Genomic DNA, 19452 nt, shown 5'->3' on the forward strand with positions numbered 1-19452 from the left:
GAAACTGAGCCTGCATGACCGCTCGCTGGGGAGGCAGTTAGGTCACGGGAGGCCATTCTATTGGGGTCCTGCCCATTAGAATCATCAAATTTACAGTGTAGAAGGAGGCCATTCGGCCCATCGAGTCTGCACAGCCTCTTCAAAAGAGCACCCTACCCAAGCCCACATTTACACCCTATCCCCATAACCCAGTAATCCACCCAACACTAAGTGCAATTTAGCATGGCCAATCCACCTAACCTGCATATCTTTGGACTGTGGGAGGAAACCGGAGTACCCGGAGAAAAACCACGCACACACGGGGAGAACATGCAGGCTCCGCACAGACAGTGACCCAAGCCGAGAATCGAACCTGGGACCTTGGAACTGTGAAGCAATTTGTGCTGACCATTATGCTACCGTGCTGCCCTCATTAATGAGATGGAAATCGATCTTAATTGGGGATTATTGGTTTCTCAGCAGGATCTCACCAACAGGAGTGGGCTGGTTAGATTGGAAACCAATCAGCGCTCGGCATGGTTCCCATTGGCCCCTCCCGCTATCTAACCGGCTACCTTGTTCTCTTGCCTGGCACAATGAGAATCATAGAATTTACAGAATCATAGGTAGATCGCGCCTGTACATTTCATTAGGTCATCCTTTTTCAGACAACAAACTAATGATAGATGGAACTTATGTTGGGTAACAGATCAATAATTGGAGTAAAGTTTCAAAGGGATTTGGAAAAAAATATGTGCCAATTTAAGATTTACAATTTATAAGTCACCTGAAGCGTATAGAATAAAATCATAGAATTTACAGTGCGGAAGGAGGCCATTCAGGCCATCGAGTCAGCAAGGCTCATTTTGAAAGAACACCCCGCTTAAGCTCACATCTCCACCCCATCCCCATAACCCAGTAGCCCCACCTAACCTTTTGGACTCTAAGGGGCAATTTAGCCTGGCCAATCCACCTGAACTACACATCTTTGGACTATGGGAAGGAACCAGAGCACCCGGAGGAAGGAAACCCATGCAGACTCGGGGAGTAAGTGCAAACTCCACACAGACAGTCACCCAAGGCTGGAATTGAACCTGGGTCTCTAGAGGTGTGAGGCAGCAGTGCTAACCACTGTGCCACTCCAAAACTATTAAAACTATTAAACTATTTTAAGAAATTTACTTGAATTCCATTTCAAGTTTTTCATTCCAACACGGCTGGGTTCCATCAGCAATACTTGTCTGATACATGGATTGCTGAAAGGTAACTTCCACAAAGGGCTGTACTTGAACCTATGCAAGATAAAAATACAATTTATTTATTTTTAGGTATTTTCACCATTCTTGCCAAACATAAGTGCACTGATAACTTTCCCAATCATAGTCTTGTAATACTTAGTTAAATGTTTTGTCTTATAAGCATTCTGATGAATAGAAACTATATTGAAACCTCATGTGCAACTCGCAACACCTCCTTTCTAAAACATACAGGCAATACTACTTGATGAACTTCTGCCCACTTTTCACTTGCCTGCACATGTAAAGGTCTCCATTTTCTCATCAAGACATCACTTTTACGATAATAACACTCTGGTATACTCAGATTCCTCTTCCGTATATGATACATCCGTTTTATTTCTCTCTTTTTGTTGTAACTCCGCCAATTTTCCTGAACTAGAAATATCCACCTCATCCTCCACCTGTTCTTGTTCTTTTTCAACCATCTGATCATAAATCGTTTCTGATAATTGCACTTCAACTTCATCTTCACTCTTTGATTTCTCCTCGTCTTAACATGTGACTTTGCAACCTTGTTACTACACAATCCGGAAAAATCCCAGGATATTCGTTCTTCAACACTTCAGTTGTCTGATTTTCCATTGGCTTATCAACCACAGTAGGCATCACTCCCACCTGCGATCCAGCTATATCATTACCCAAGATAAACTGTACTCCTGGACAAGATAATTTCTCTATTACTCCTACTACCACTTCACCACTCTTCACTGGACTTTCCAACCTTACCTTATATAATTGAACACTACTCCTCTCACCCCGAATTCCACAAATTACCACCTTTTCTGGCAATATTCTTCCCAAACTACATAACTCCTTATCTCTGACCATTAAAGATTGACTAGCTCCCGTATCTCTAAAAATTATGACTTCTTTACCTGCTCCTCCTGATACACATGAGTAAACTTTACCCACACAAGTAAATTCTTTAAAGAGATCTGGCACCTTCTTATCAGTCACCTCTTGATCAGGCTGTACAATCTTTTGCACCTCCTTCGCTTCGCTTGGGCTTTCCTTTACCACTTTAACAAATCCCACTGTCTTATCCTGTTTTACCACATCAGCCTTCCCAGTGCTTTTCTTCAACTACCAACACTGTGACTTTACATGGCCTAGTTTATTACAGTGAAAACATTTGAAATTTTTCATGTCTCTTCGACCCTCCTGGATTTCTTTTGTAGTCTGAGGTACACTCCCCTTATTATCTCCGATCAGATCACCTTTACCTTTACCACTTGAGTATTTCTCATGTCCCCGGTTTCTATCCCTCACAGGCTGAAACTGATGTCGGAAACTAAGCTTCGATTTATGAAATAATTCATAATCATCTGCCATTTCTGCTGCTAACCTCACAGTTTTAACCCTGTGCCCATCCACATGAGTTCTCACTACTTCAGGAATTGAATTTTTAAACTCCTCCAAAAGCATAATTTCTCTGAGACCTTCATACATTTGATCTATTTTCAAAGCCCTTATCCACCTATCAAAATTACTCCGTCTGAGCCTTTCAAACTCCATGTATGTTTGGCCAAATTATTTCCTTAAATTTCTAAAGCTTTGATGTAGGCTTCAGGCACTAGTTCATCTGCATCTAAGATGGATTTTTTCACCTCCTCATACGTCCCAGATATCTCTTCCAGTAGTGATGCAAACACTTCACTAGCCCTACCAACCAGCTTTGTTTGAATCAGTAATACCCACATGTCCTGTGGCCATTTCATTTGTTTAGCTACCTTCTCAATTGAAATGAAAAAGGCTTTTACCTCCTTCTCATCAAACCTTGGCAATGCTTGGACATATTTAAATAGATCCCCACCAAGCCTTCGACTTTGATGCTCTTTCTCACTATCCTCATCACTATCATCCAACTGTACGTTTCCCTTTACGTCTGTCAATTTTAACTGACTGTCATGTTTCATGGCCATTTTCTGAAGTTCAAACTCTCTCTCTTTATCTTTTTCCCTGATCTGTATCTCCCTTCTCTTTCTTTTTGTCCTACTCGGGCTATTCTTTCTTTTCTCCTTTCTTCTCTCTTCTCTTCTTTGTCCTCTCTATCTCGTTCTCTCTCTCTTTCTCTTTCCAATCTCACGCTTTCGTATTCAAGTGCTTTAATTCTTTCTATGTTCCATTTGTTTAAATTGTAACTGAATTTTTGCCATTTCCAATGATTCAAAATGTATCTCAGGCAACTTTAAATGTTTAGCCACTGCCATAATTACCTCATCTTTTTGCATTTTGTCAGGTAATGTTAACTGCAATGTTTTTGCCAAATCTAACAGTCTGCTTTTAGTCACTGAGCGTAAGGTACTTCGTGTGACCGTCTCCATCCCCAAAAACTTCAGGGCCTCTGATCGAGCCATTGTCTACAACACACTCCCCACTTAAACTGGAATACCACACCTGAAAAGCAACCACAATATGCTCACCCCTCACTGTCCTTAAGTTCACTTAGCCAATCCAATAGACTTTTATCCCCCTCAAGCCCCCAATTTGTAATAGGCCAGGATTTAGAGAACCTCAAAGTGTATCACGTAGTTCACCTGACCCACAACTTTTAATAGATTGTGGTATGATGAGCATATGGCCCACTCTACAGGTGTTGTACAGCAGAAATGGAAAAGTACTTTTTAAAGCAAAACAATGTTTATTCTATGGACTCACGTTAACCTTTTTAAAACATACAGTGAACATCTTAGCAACCATTAATTCAAATACAATCCCCAAAGAATACAACACTAAGTACCTCTTACTTTCCTTTTAACATCCTTAAGACTTAAAAAACCTTTTAACAGAAGCACATCAGGTTTAAATTCACTACTGGGAACAGTTATAACTCTAAATTCACCAAATGATGAAGAGATAGTCTTTACATGGCAGAGAGAACAACATTACAAATTCTATGGCTGACTGCAGCTCCAACACTGAAACAAAAAAACACAGACACACCTAAGCTTTTCTCAAAGTGAAACTAAAAGCTGACAGACAGCCCAGCTCCACCCACACTTTGACATAACTGCAGTATTAAACACCCATTTCTTAAAGATACACCCACTACAGCTATTTGATTAAAAAAACGCACATTTCTTAAAGGTATTCTCACATGACAGTAGTTACATTGTGTACCCTGTGTTGCCCTATTATGTATTTTATTTTATTTCCTTTTCTTTTCATGTTAATGAGCTGTTAAGATGGTCGCAGAAAAATACTTTTCACTGTACCTCAGTACATATGAAAATAAACAAATCCAATCCAATCAAATCCAATTGGGCATGGCCAAGCCGCGCTTACTTAAGTAGGTCTTAAACCGGGATCTTCCAGCCTCCTCAGGGAGGCCCAGTGAGATGCCGTTCTGTATTGGTCCACACAAATTTGTGGCCTCTAGGAGGTTGGAGAGGTTGAACGGTGGAGGCCTGGAAGGATGCGGCCTGTAAGAGGGTGTGTGGGGGGAGGGGGGGGGTGCCTGAAAAGGGAGGGGCCTCAGGGACCGCATAATGGGTTGCCATCACTTGGGGGTTTGCCCATGGGTGGCAGGTTTGGAGACCCATAAGCTCATTTAGAGATCAGGGCACCTTTTCAAAACGGCGGCCTGATCGTGAAGTAGCTGGTCTGGCCAGCAAGTTCAGCTCCCCAGTGACGAAATTAATTCTAAGTGAGGGCTAAAGCGGTGAGAAACTCCCCAGAGCCCAAAAGAGTAACTGAGTGCGATTAGATTTCTGGTTGCGGCATATAGGTGGAGGTCCTGCCAGAGTCGTAGTTTTGTGGAAAATATTTCATGATCAAAAACTGGAAGAAAGAATCCAGGGAAAAGGAGAGTGAGTGAAAGTCCGCTGTCAAATGTGGTGAGGAGCCCAGCAGGAGAAAAGATGGCAGGAGAGAGTTCACCAAGTGTGGTGAGGAGCCATCACAGTGGAATGGCTGAAGTGATGGCCAGGGACTTTGAGCGGCTGTTGAACACTTCAACAGGCATTGGAGAGAGATGATGACCTCATTCAGGGAGTGGATGGATGAGATCTCTGCCCCGATAAAGACGCATTGGCAAAGTCTTCAACGCCATTGCAGGAGCGAGGAGAAAAAAAGAAAGGGGTGGAGGAGGCATTGTCGCAGCACAGCGACCAGTTCATCTCGTGGGGAAGGTGTTGGAGAATACCAGATAGCTGAGAGCCAAAATGGAGGACCCGGAGAACAGGTCACAAAGGCAGAACTTAAGGATCGTGGGGTGTGTCTGAGGGGCTAGAGGGCCGGGTCCTACAGAATACTTTGCTGAGATGTTCGCAAAGTTGATGGGGTAAGGGGAGGACTCCTCCCACTACGAATTGGATAGGGTCCATCGGTCACTCCAGCCCAATCCAAAAATGAATGAACCACCAAGGGCTGTGATCCTCTGCTTTCACAATTATCAGGTAAAGAAGGAGATGCTGATGTCGACAAAGCTGAAGCATGAGGTGAAATGGGGCGGTAACAGTATAAATATATATCAGGATCTTGCGACAAAGCTGGCGAGGAGACGGGCAGCCTTCGATCAGGCTAAGGCAGCATTGTATCAACAGAATGTGCTATTTGGTGTGGTCTAACCGGTGAAGCTGGGTGGTCACACATAATGGCAGGGACTACTATGAGACGGCGGTAGAGGCAGAGGTGTTTGTGAAGGCAGAAGGCCTTGAGTGGACTGAGTTTGAACTTTGATGGTTTTTGTTCTATTTTTTCCTTGATGGCAGCACAGTAGTTAGTATTGTTGCTTCAGAGCTTGAGGGTCCCAGGTTTGATTTCCGGCCTAGGTCACTGTCTGTGCGGAGTCTGCACGTTCTCCTCATGTCTGCTTGGGTTTCCTCTGGGTGCTCCGGTTTCCTCCCACAATCCAAGATGTGCAGGTTAGGTGGATTGGCTAAATTGCCCTTAGTGTTCAAAAACGTTAGGTGGGCTGCTGGGTTACGGGGATGGGGTGGATGTGTGGGCTTAGGTAGGGAGCTCTTCCCAAGGGCCAGTGGGGACTCGATGGGCCGAATAGCCTACTTCTGCATTGTAAATTCTATAATTCTAAGTGCAGGCAGCAAGTTGGAAAATGCAGTTGGGTAAGGCAAATAGATTCCCGGTGGAATTTTATAAAACGTTTAAGGATAAATTGGCAGCGCTGATGGTAGAAATGTTTGAGGATACATTGGTAAGGGAACTATTGCTGGAGACGCTGGGGCAGGCATCCATCTCACTATTACTTAAAAAGGAGAAGGACCCTTTAGACTGTGGGTTATATAGGTCCATTTCTCTTTAAGTTAACTTTAAGTTAAGGGCGGGCCCAGGGTGATGCCGATAAGAGGGATCAGGGAGCCAGGGAGGATGGATGCAAGAATCCAGGGATGGGAGGTGATGAAGGATTTATTTTTGGAGGGGTGGTTCGCAAGCTTGGAGGAGTTAGGGATGAAGTTTAGGCTACAGCGTGAGGAGGGCGTCAGATACACGCAGGTGCAGATCTTCGCAAGAAAGGTTTCCCCGAACTTTCTAGTGGCACCATCCTCTTTGTTGGTGGAAGAGGTACTGTTGGTGATGGGGTTGAAATGTGGGATCGTTTCAGCGATTTACGGTAGGATCATGGAGGAAGATAAGGTGTCCATGGATGGGATTAAGACCAAGTTGGAGGAGGAACTGGGGATGGCATTGGAGAACGGATTATGGTGTGAGGTGCTGTGGACAGTTATTGCCGTAACCTCATGTGCAAGGCTGGGGTTCATTCAATTAAAAGTGGTGCACAGGGGGAACTTAACCAAGGCTACGATAAGCCAGCTATTTGAGGGGGAGTATAGCTGCGAGCAGTGTGGGAGGGGACCAGCTAATCATGTCCATATGTTCTGATCCTGCCCAAAGTTGGAGAAATTTTAGGGGTTGTTTTTTAGCACCATGTCAGAGGCCCGAAACATAGATTTGGAGCCTGGTCTTCTGGAGGCCATATTCGAGGTGTCAGACTTACTGGACTTGCAGATGGGTGCAGGGGGATGTTTTAGCCTTTACCTCATTGATCGCTTGCAGGCGGGTCCGATGGGGTGCAGGTCAGCTTCTCCTCCTCCATGCCTCAGCATGGCTGGGGAGCTAATGGAGTTGCTATACTTGGAGATGGTGAAATTTGCTGTGAAACGGGCAGATGAGGAGTTCCACAACAGATGGGGTTTGTTTACCTTACACTTTGGGCATCTGGTTGCCGTCAAGGGGTTGGGGGGCAATTTCATAGAATTCATAGAATCATAGAATTTACAGTGCAGAAGGAGGCCAATTGGCCCATCGAGTCTGCACCGGCTCTTGGAAAGAGCACCCTACTCAAGCCCACACCTCCACCCTATCCCTGCTCCCCCAGTGACCCCACTTAACCTTTTTGGACACTAAGGGTAATTTAGCATGGCCAATCCACTTAACCCGCACATCATTGGACTGTGGGAGGAAACCGGAGCACCTGGAGGAACCCCATGCAGACACGGGAGAAGGTGCAGACTCCGCACAGTGACCCAAGCCAGGAATCGAACTTGGGACCCTGGGCTGTGAAGCAACTGTGCTAACCACCCTGGGCTGTGAAGCAACTGTGCTAACCACCTAACTACTGTATTACCATGCTGTTTCGGGAGGGGGGGGGGGGGGGGGGGGGGGTGTGGGAGTTTGTATTGGGATCGTGTTTATATTTTGCAAAAATGTTGAAATATTGAAAAATATGGGGAACTCGCCTGCAGACGGCAGAAAACTCTCAACAAAAACTGCCACAAATGACACTTAGGGCGCAATTCAATGCCCGTGTTGCGTGACAGCGCAAAGAGACCATTAAACCACGTGTGAGGATAAAATCAAGAACTGTGCCGGGCGCCAATCTGTTTGCAATCTAACTGGCCCACTTGCATTGGCGAGATCAGGATTCTGCCGTAGCATGGCAAGAAACTAATATTTACCACTTAAGCCCAATCTCCATACAATTAACAGGAGCCATACAATTATCTAATGGCCCCTCCTGATCCAACGGCCTCCCCGGCAAGTGGTCATGCGAGTGCCCATTAGTAAACTTTTTCAAAATGTGAAGCTGGTGGAACGGCTGCTGTGGGGACACGAGGAGGTGAGTAGTCATCTTCACTTTCCGGCAGTGAACCCGGGGACCATTACTATGTCCACATGGCACTGGGAGACCTCGTCTAGTGACCAGCACATGCTGTTGAGGGCCTTGCCAATGCACAACTGAGATAGGGACATGCCCTGTAGCACCTCATCAAGGTCCACCCATACTGGGTCACGTCACCCAGCGACTGGGACACACTGTGGAGACACTCAGCCGTAGCCGTCACTGACTGAGTCATGCCTTGGACACCTCTACTCATGCTGCTTGTGTCATGCACCAGGCTCTCCACTGTGGTTGGCACTCTAGCAGTGTTGGTCTCGGTGCCACACATTGCCGTAGCCATTTCATGCACCTGTAGTCTCTAGGAACTCCTCCAGTTGCTAATACACCTGCTGGAGGGTCGTTGACATCCCCCTCTGAATCTCATGGCTACACCCGAGCATCTGTATCAACTCTGGGTAAACCTGCTGAGCACAGTCCCTACGGCAGCCCCAGCGACTCAGCCGGCGGGACCATCATATGTGGAGTGAAGTCCGTGGGGCTTCGTCAAGCGGACCAATTAACACTTTGTAGCCTCACCGGGCCAAGCATCGGGAAGCCTGCAGCAGTTCCTGCTCACTGCCACACCTAGAAACTATTCCGTTAGATCGCACCCGTTAAGACAGAAGACCCAAAGCTTTATCAAAGAGATAGATTTTAATGACTATTTTAAATGAAGAAAATAGGTTTGAGGGACAGAGGCATGTGGAGTGAGTGTTCCAGAGCTTGGACCAAGACAAGTGAAGACATAGGGCTGGATTCTCCGATGCCTGTCGCCAGGAGTGGAGTTCCCAATACGGCGGAGAATCCAGCATCAGGAAAAAAACGGGCGTTATGACCCATATGCATCCTATTAATGGGCTAAAAACGGAATTCTCCATGCCTTCATGATTCCTCGACCCTCTGAGCCGGGTTTCATGTGAGTGCAGATTGGTACAGGTATTTGCCAGCGTGACCCTGATGCAGTGGACTTCAAGAGGGTAAAGTAGGTGCCCCTAAAGTCATTGGAGCTTCCCCGTGCATCATGTCCACTCCAACCTGCAGCTCCTCCACGAGAGACTGCCAACAGAGACCTCCACCTGAGACCCCGTACCAGAGACCACCACTGGTACCTCCCCCCAGAGACCCCTGCCAGACACCCCCCCAACCAGAGACCCCACCAAAGACCCCATCAGAACTTCCAGCAGAGACTCCCACTAGACCCTCTCACGGGTAGTAGCGTGGTTAGCACTGTTGCTTCACAGCGTCAGGGACCCGGGTTCGATTCCCGGCTTGGGTCACTGTCTGTGCGGAGTCTCCCCGTGTCTGCGTGGGTTCTCCGGTTTCCTCCCAAAAGTCCCAAAAGCTGTGCTTGTTAGGTGAATTCGGCATTCTGAATTCTCCCTCAGTGTACCCGAACAGGCGCCGCGCCGGAGTGTGACGACAAAGGGATTTTCACATCAACTTCATTGCAGTGTTAATATAAGCCTATTTGTGACACTAATAAAGATTATTATATTATTGACAAAATCTCCATAACATAGAACACTTAACAGAGCACCTCCTATAGCAGGGGATCCATCCTTTACCAGGCATCCCTCCCCCCCCCCCTTTCTCTAATCAGTCACTCTTACCTGGAAGCTAAAGAGCAGTCCAGGCAGAAACAATGAAAAGACACTGCATTTTCACTCACCTGTGCCTCAGTCAGATGTCTAGAAAGCAGCAGCTGTAACTGAATAGAAAACCAAAACCACATCACAAGGCTTTAAACCCCCACAGATAATTTGATCTGCAAGGGTTCTATTCACTTCAAAGATCAATAGCTTTTAATAGCATGTGACTGACAGCTTCCAGACAGCCAGATGTCTGGATTGATTATTTTCATTTCCCTTTATGCTTTAATGGATCTCAAGTAGCCTGCTATGAAACTACCTACAATCGACCCGAATCCCAGGACACCCCAGAGTTCGAGTCCAGGGATGACACAGATGTCCCGTCACTGCTGTTTCCAACACTCTCCACCATCCCAGAGACACTCACCTCAGTTGGGCATGTTAGTGAAGAAACTCCTGGGGCACTATCTGATGTCACCACACACATGCTCTGGTACAGTAGGTGGAGGTACGAACTCCAGAGAGGGCAGACGGTTGGAGGGAAGGCCAACCCCCAGGGACTAGCTGCCATCCAGGTGGGGTTTGGGCTTCTGGAACGGACAGTCCCATCGATTGTGGAGATGCAGTCACAGAGCCAGGGACTACATGAGGGGTTGTCGACGAGCATCCAGCAGCTGCAAGCATTCAGGACCTGCAGGTGCAGTTGGAGGAGTCCAAACGCATGCAGGAGCAGGAGGTGGTGCCAGCCATGCATGCCACCTAGGCCAACACCGCACAGTAATGTCCATAGTAGAGGCATTGGGGGCGAGGGTTTTGGCTACGGATTAGCATGCCCAAGGCCTGGGGCACTCGGTGCAGGCGGTGGCCGAGGCCCAGTGCCATCTTAATATTGCAGCAGCAATCCTGAGAGTGGCCTCCTGTTCCTCTGAGGCACGGCTCTGCTGCTGCAGCTTCCTCCTCCTCGAGCAGCTCCAGTTCATACAGCCACAGTGCATCTCCCAGGGCTGCGGCGACTAGGAGGAAGGCCACTATTGCTGGTTGTATTCCAATATCCATTGTCTGCAGGGGGCGAAAAGGCGACATGTTAGCATGGTGCATGCCCATGCCTAACCAGGTCCAACGGGTTACATGGTAGCCCTGGTTGGCACTGGGGAGTCCCTCCCCGCATGTTAGCCGCCACCACATTCCCACACCCCTGGCCCCGTCAGTGCCCAGGAGCCTCTGGCCCTGGTGCCCATCCCTGCTGGTATGCTCCGCAGTCCCCACCAGTGACCCCGGCAGGGGCTACTGTGGGTGTTGCTCTTGGGCAGGACAAGTAATGCCCCGCCGGCAAGTGGCGGCCGGTTTGGGGTGGGTGGAATGGCAGAGGTTGGGGTGTGTTGGGTGATGTGGTGACAAGTGCGGATTGGGGTGCGGGGGTGGGGCATCCATACAGACAGTTGCACTCTGTAGAACCAGGGGCCAAGGTGGGTGGTCAGTGGGGTGCTCAACAAAATGGCTGTCATGCAGGCCGCAGCAATGGCAGTCTGTGCCTGCACACCCCGCCCCATGCCCATTCCCCATCATCCCCCCTCAGGCCCTGGCAACAAACCCCTCCCCCCACCTCAGCCAGCGTCAGGACCGACAGCCCACAATTCCGCCTCTCCATGTCCTACCTCCTCTCTCTCCCTCATCAGCTGCAGTCTCAATTTTTGAAAGCACAAGTGAACCTCGCCATCAGGAATTACCCTCAGTGGAGATGGAGAATCACGGAGGCCCCAGGGGAATATCAGGTCAGGTCTGCTATTGATGTACAAACGGCGTTTACTGTATGTGTGGAGTGGAAAACATTGTTGCCGTGGTCGAGCGCCGGAGAATTGAGATTTGAGTAAAATCACTAATCAGGACTTCCTGTGGTGGCCATGGAGTGAGTCACACATTTCGTGGTTCCTGCTCGGGGTGGATTTTTTTTGGTCCTTCTGCACACGATTTGGGTGGTGTTTGATGGCAAAAGATGGATGTGCACTGAGGGAATCTAATACTCCTCTGGTGGTACTGGCTTATGGCTTATCGGACGAGGAGTGCAATGAGCAAGAGTCAGCAGCTTGACAGAGAGATTAATAGAGGTGCAGAAATTGAGCCCATGGAGCAGAGGTGGGAGACACAGGGCCTGGCAATCCAATAGATGGAGGAGAAGGTGGGAGAGCATGGGGATCGATTGACCTTACTGGAGCTGGCGATGGGGATAGTGACGAACAGCCAAAAAAGTTGGAGGATCTTGAAAACCACTCCAGGAGGCAAAACCTCCAGATCATGGGGATGTCTAAGGGTATTGAAGGAGCGTAGGCCACCAGGTTCGTGGCAAACATGTGGAGAAGCTGATGTGGGAGAGGGTCTTTGATTGAGTGCACAGCGCACTTAAGAGGAGACTACAAGTGGGGGAGCCGCTGGGGCCGATGGTGGTGAGGCTGCATCATTTTCTCGATAAAGAGTAGATTATGAGGTGGGCAAGGCAGACAAAGAAGTGCTTCTGGGAGGTGAACGAACTGTCGGGACTGTCATATGAGGAGAGATTAAGTCAATCGGTGGGTGGTGGAGGGTGGTGTCATGTGAGAGTACCTTTAAGAAATGGGTGTTTATAAATGGGTGTGTATATAAATATCTTTAGTTACATAGAATTTACAGTGCAGAAGGAGGCCATTTGGCCCATCGAGTCTGCACCGGCTCCTGGAAAGAGCACCCTACCCAAGGTTAACACCTCCACCCTATCCCCATAACAGAGTAACCCCATAACCCAGTAACCCCACCCAACACTAAGGGCAATTTTGGACACTAAGGGCAATTTATCATGGCCAATCCACCTAACCTGCACATCTTTGGACTGTGGGAGGAAACCGGAGCACCCGGAGGAAACCCACGCACACACGGGGAGGATGTGCAGACTCCGCACAGACAGTGACCCAAGCTGGAATCGAAGCTGGGACCCTGGAGCTGTGAAGCGATTGTGCTATCCACAATGCTACCGTGCTGCCCCTTAGTTAGAGTACCTTTAAGAAATGGGTGTTTATTACTGCAGTGATGTCAGAGAGTGGGTGGAGCTGGGCTGTCTGTCAGCTTTTTACTTTCATTTTAGGCTGTTGGGTGCAGGGTGTGTTTTAGTTTCGTTTTCAGAGCTGGATAGCTGCAGTCACAGCCAGAAGGTGTATGAATCTCTCTCTGTAATCTAAAGACTGTAAATCGATCTTGGTGATTTAAAACTAATAACAGTAGTGACTTTAACGTGATATGCATCTGGTAAAAGGTGTGTTACGTCTGATAGATGTTAAAATGAAAGCTTAAAGGATACTTAGTGTTGTATTCTTTGGGGGTTGTATTTGAATTAATGGTTGCTAAGATGGTCACTGTATGTTTTAAAAAATTTAACGTGAGTTCATAGAATAAACATTGTTTTGCTTTAAAAATTACTTTTCCATTTCTGCTGTACCATACTTGTAGAGTGGACCGTGTGCTCCCCATACCACAATCTATTAAAAGTTGTGGGTCAGGTGAACTCCATGATACACTTTGGGGTTCTCTAAACCCTCGCCCATAACATGATCAAAATCATGAGAGATTAAATAAGGACATGCTTTTTGGTGATTGGCAATAGAATCAGAAGTGAGATGATTAGGTTCATTTTTAATAATGAATTATTCTGATCTGTGTAAAGGACACTGGAACAGGAGTAGTAGGTCAGAAGATGAAATAACTGAGGGGGAATGAGAGAATAGGGTCTGTAGTCAACGACCATCCTGTATTTCTCCCCAGTTTTCACAACTACCGCTTGGGCTCTCCAGGGGCTGTTGCTGGCCTCGATGATGCCTTCCCGAAGCAGTCGCTGGACTTCGGACCTGATGAAGGTCCTGTCCTGGGCGCTGTACCGTCTGCTCCTGGTGGCGACGGGTTTGCAATCCGGGGTTAGGTTTGCAAATAGGGAAGGTGGGTCGACCTTTAGGGTCGCCAGGCCGCACACAGTAAGGGGTGGTAGGGGCCCGCTGAATTTCAGTGTTAGACTCTGGAGGTTGTACTGGAAGTCCAGGCCGAGTAACAGGGCAGCGCAGACGTTGGGAAAGATGTAGTGGCGGAAGCAGCTGAACTCCACGCCTTGGAACGTGAGAGTGGCGATGCAATACCCTCTGATCGCCACGGGGTGGTACCCGGAGGCCAGGGAGATTCTCTGGTTAGCGGTGTGTACCGCGAGGGAGCAACACCTTACCATATCGGGGTGAAAGCTTTCGGTGCTCCCAGCAGGCAGGAGATCTCGTGCTCATCAACCCTAACTTTGGTTGAAGCAGTTGCAAGGTTGTGTGGACGAGACTGGTCAATCGTGACCGAGGCAAGACGGGCGATGTGCCCGGGGGGCCTGAGTCCTGGGCCGGGTAAGATGGTGGCGCCCACTGGCTGTACATGACATAGGAAAAACAAGATGGCGGTGCCCATTGGACCTGGGGGGAACAAGATGGCGGCGCCCAAGGGGCGCACGCATCGCGAGTCGAGCAAAATGGTGGCGCCCACTGGCCGCACGTGGTCCGAGGAGGGGAAGCTGGCACCCACTGGCGCCCACGGGCCGGAACAATAGCGGCGGCTGAGTGGGCCTGGCACACCGCAGCGAAGTGTCCCTTCTTTTTTAAAATAAATTTAGAGTACCCAATTATTTTTTCCAATTAAGGGGCAATTTAGCGTGGCCATTCCATCTATCCTGCACATCTTTTGGGTTGAGGGGGCGAAACCCACACAGACACAGGGAGAATGTGCAAACTCCTCACGGACAGTGACCCAGAGCCAGGATTCGAACCTGAGTCCTTAGCGCCGTAGGCAGAAATGCTAACCACTGTGCTACCGTGCTGCCCTGAAGTGTCCCTTCTTGCCACAGGCCTTGCAGAGTGCGCTCCAGGCTGGGCAGTGCTGTCGGGGGTTTTTGGACTGCCCACAGAAGTAACATTTGGGTCCCCCGAGGTTGGTTGGCTGCCGCGCGGCACAGGCGTGGGATTGGCTGAGGGTGGTCGCTGATGGGGTCCACGATGGGGCAGCCGTCTGCGGAGGTGGGCCACGCGGTCGGGGGCGTAGGCCTGGATGTTACGTGAAGTGACCGTGATTGAGAGCGCTAACTTTTTGGTTTCCGCGAGGTCGCGCGTTGCACCTTCTAAGAGGCGCTGGCAGATGTAATCGGACCCTATGGCCGTGACAAATGCGTCTCTCATGAGCAGATTCGAGTGTTCCGTGGCCGAAACAGCCTGACAGTCACAGTCTCTAACTAGGGGAACCAGGGCACGCCAGAAATCCTCCACTGACTCACCAGGAAGTTGACGGCGCGTGGAGAGGAGGTGCCTGGCGTAGAGTGTGTTAGGCTGCTGCGCGTAGTTTTCCTTCAGTTGCGCCATGGCTTCTGCATAGGACAGCGTGTCCTGGATAAGTGGAAAGACGTTGGAGCTCAGCCGCGTGTAAAGGATCTGGATCTTCTGTGCTTCTGGGATTGGGTCTGGCGCAGATCCGATGTACGCTTCGAAACAGGCTAGCCAATGTTCAAAGTCATTTTTGGCGTTGTCCGCTTGCAGATGCAGCTGCAGGCGATCCGGCTTGATGCGGAGGTCCATCTTCTGAAAACGTAGTGTAATAAATTGATGCACACAAAGACGAGAGTTGGATGCAATCGAGGCTTTATTACACTAAGATGTGTGGCCTCCTACAGCATCTGGTGAAATGGCTGCTGTATGGGGAGCACATATATTTATACTCCGCCTACTGGGCAGAGCCAGCAGGCAGGGAACTACCCCCGTACCTGTAGTACAGGGGCCTTACCATAAAGCGCCTACATTGACATCCTCTCTATACAATATATCATCAGTGGTGACTACCACAAGGCAGATGAACTTAGAGCTTGGATTAGTACTTGGAACTATAATGTTGTTGCCATTACAGAGACTCGGTTGAGGGAGGGACAGGATTGGCAGCTAAACATTCCAGGATTTAGGAGTTTCAGGCAGGATGGAGGGGAATGTAAAAGGGGTGGGGAGTTGCACTACACTATTGGTTAAGGCGAATATCACAGCTGTACTGCGGGAGGACACCGCAGAAGGTCAGGGGAGAACCTCTCTTCTCTTCGGGGATGTTTAGGTTTTTTATGGGGTTCTTTGTGGGAAGACGGTGGAGAGTGAGTGCACCTTTTTTCTTTTCATTGTTATTATTGTTTGCACTATGGCAGTGTGCGAGCAGCAGGGGGTTCGGGGGAGGGGAGGGGAATCACTGAAGGGGTAGGATGCTAGGTTCATGAACATTTTAGAGGAATTCGGCCGGTTTGCCTGGTATAAGTTAAATATGGGGAAGAGTAAGGTCTTCCCGATCCAAGCAAGGGGACAGCTACCGTCTGGGAGAGCTACCGTCTGAAGTGGTGGAGACCAACTTTAGATACTTGGGCATCCAGGTGGCGCGGGGATGGGAACAATTGCAGAAATTGAATCTGGAGTGGTTGGTACAGCAGATGGAGGAGGCTTTTAAGAGATGGGACGTGCTCCCAGTGTCGGTGACGTGACGGGTACAAACTGTGAAAATGACGGTGCTCCCGAGGTTACTATTCGTTATTCAGAACCTTCCGAATTTCATCCCAAAGGCCTTTTTTTTAGAAAATTAATGCTCTAATTTTGGGATTTGTGTGGGCGAGGAAATCCACACCGGTAAAGAAAGTGGTGCTGCAACAGGTACACGTGGGGTGGGGGAGGAGGCTGGCCTTGCCAAATTTAATGAACTATTGGGTTGGTGTGGGAGCGGATGGAGGGAGCCTTTTGTAAGGACACTAGTTCAGGGGCACTGTTGATGGCGCCTCTCCCATTCTCGCCAGCCAGGTACTACATGGGCCTGGTGATGGGCCCCGAGGATGTGGGGACAGTGGTGGCAGCACCTGAGGTTGGAGGTGCATCGGTCTGGGTACCTATTTGTGGGAATCATAGATTTGCACCAAGAGGTTAGACGCGGGATTCCTGTGGTGGCGGGCAGGGATTGAGCGGTTTGGGGATTATTATTATTATTTGAGGGGACAGCTTCTCGAGCCGAGAGGAATTGGAAGAGGAATATGAGCTGCCCGGTGGGAATGAGTTCCAATGCTTACAGGTACGGGATTCTGTTTGGAAGCACGTGACGTCCTTCCCGATCTGCCGCCCGGGGCTACCGGACAAGGTGGTGTCGAAAACAGGAGTTGGTGAGGGTAGGGTGTCGGAGATTTTAAAGGAATGAATGGATTGGGAGGAAGCCCCGATAGAAGTTTAACGGAACTGGGAGGAAGAGTTGGGGAGGGAGGTGGAGGCTGGGTTATGAGAGGAGCCTCTGAGGAGAGTGAACACATCCTCTTTGTGTGCTAGGCTTAGCCTTATTCAATTCAAAGTGGTTCATAGGGTGCATATCACTGTGGCTAGAGTGAGAAGGTTTTTTGAAGGGGTAGAGGACAGGAGTGGGAGCCCGGAGACGGGTTTTGCTGGAGTGGAGAAACACGGTGAAGCCGGTGTTGTGGGTGAGCGACCTCGCGGAATCCCTTACGCTGGAAAAAATCAAGTTCGCCTTGGAGGGTCCGTGGGAGGGGATTGCCCAGAGATGGAAGCCATTTATTGACTTCTTCAAGGATAGTGGGCAGCACGGTAGCACAGTTAGCACAGTTGCTTCACAGCTCCAGGGTCCCAGGTTCTATTCCCGGCTTGGGTCACTGACTGTGCGGAGTCTGCACGTTCTCCCCCTGTGCGCGTGGATTTCCTCCTGGTGCTCCGGTTTCCTCCCACAGTCCAAAGATGTGCAGGTTACATGGATTGGCCATGATAAATTGCCATTAGTATCCAAAAAGGTTGGGTGGGGTTACGGGGATAGGGTGGGCTTAAGTGGAGTGCTCTTTCAAAGAGCCGGTGCAGGCTCGATGGGCCAAATGGCCTCCATCTGCACTGTAAATTCTATGAAATGAAAGTTAAGATATCAGCCATGTGTGTGGGGGGGCGGGGGGGGGGGGGGGGGGGGGCGGGATTTGGGTGCAGGGCGGAGCACTGATTATAAAAATTGGCAAGTCTTGCTGCAACTGTTTAGAACCTTAGTTAGGCCACACTTGGAATATAGTGTTCAATTCTGGTCGCCACAGTACCAGAAGGATGTGAAGGCTTTGGAGAGGGTTGATGTACCATCAATTGGACTCGAGACACGATTAAGATCCAAACTGTGGCTTTAATCAGCTAGTTGTTAGCCCAGTGGTCGACTACAGAGAAAGGCCGACCGCTGAGAACTCTGGGTACTTATACCCCGCCTCGGAGGCGGGGTCTATTTGCCTCTTGACCAATTGGTGAGAAGTCACATGACTAGTCCCAGCCAATCGGACGAGAGGCACATGACCAGCTAGAGCCAATAGGAAACCATGCTCTGCACCAATGGCAGTGATCGCATTCATACCACCACATTCACCCCTTGTGGAGAAAGAAGGCGGGGGGGGGGCGGTGTTAGTGGAAGAGAGAGAGGGGGGGGGAGGGTGGTCCAAGGACTGGTGGTATGAGCAGCGAAAATCGAGAAAGGTGGGCTGCCCACTGGCTCGTGGCAAAAAAACAATACTACTACTACTACTACTTAAGGTGCAACAGAATAACAACAAAGTCCAAAATGTCCCATGGTCGCATCAGATGGACACAATCAGCCTGTCGGGTGCCCGTGGTGTTCTAGAGGACCGTCGCAGTGGAGCCGGTGACGTTGGGCCGATGATCGCCCTTGCCTCCGGGAGCGTCGGTCGTAGATGTGTCTCCGTAGCCCAGGCCGGTGGTGGAGACGCTGTAATCGGGGGAGAGGGGCCATGTGCGCTGGGTCGTGGGGGGCGCTGGGGGGAATTGGGGTTGGGGGGGAGGTGTTGATGTAAGGGGAGAAGGCCGCACGCTAGCGGGTGCCAGGTCCCGAAGTGAGACCGTATCCTGCCGACCGTCGGGATACTCCACGTACGCATACTGCAGGTTGGCGTGGAGTAACTGGACTCGCTCAACCAACGGGTCAGACTTGTGCACCCGCACATGCTTCCGGAGCAAGATGGGCCCGGGGGTGGCCAGCCAGGTCGGGAGGGGGGATCCTGAGGACGACTTCCTGGGGAAAACAAGAAGACATTCATGAGGTGTTTGATTAGTGGTAGTACAGAGGAGAGACCGGATTGAATGCAGGGCATCGGGGATGACTTCTTGCCAACGGGGAATAGGGAGATCTCTGGACCGTAGGGCCAGCAGGATGGTCTTCCAAATGGTGCCATTCTCCCGCTCGACCTGATCGTTACCCCGGGGTTATAACTGGTCGTCCTGCTAGAGGCTATGCCCCTGCTGAGCAGGAACTGACGCAGTTCGTCACTCATAAAGGAGGACCCCCGGTCGCTGTGGATGTACGCGGGGTAACCGAACAGGGAGAAGATGAATAGGAGGGCCTTTATGACAGTTGTTGTGGTCATGGCGGGACA

General features: G+C 49.5%; 1 protein-coding gene across 9 annotated transcripts in view; it reads right to left on the minus strand.

Annotated features, from left to right (window-relative positions):
* LOC119951075 (coiled-coil and C2 domain-containing protein 2A-like) overlaps positions 1-19452 on the minus strand; it is a 610180-nt gene that overhangs the window by 183611 nt on the left and 407117 nt on the right. For 8 of the 9 annotated variants that reach the window (XM_038774117.1, XM_038774121.1, XM_038774113.1 and 5 more), the window contains one exon: positions 1162-1271. The exons of the other annotated variant lie outside the window; for it this stretch is intronic. In XM_038774117.1, the coding sequence (XP_038630045.1) occupies positions 1162-1271 (110 nt within the window). The remainder of the gene's footprint in view (positions 1-1161; positions 1272-19452) is intronic. 9 annotated transcript variants of the gene reach the window in all.

The sequence above is a fragment of the Scyliorhinus canicula genome, chromosome 16 (assembly GCF_902713615.1).
Source record: "Scyliorhinus canicula chromosome 16, sScyCan1.1, whole genome shotgun sequence".
Classification (NCBI taxonomy): Eukaryota; Metazoa; Chordata; class Chondrichthyes; order Carcharhiniformes; family Scyliorhinidae; genus Scyliorhinus; species Scyliorhinus canicula.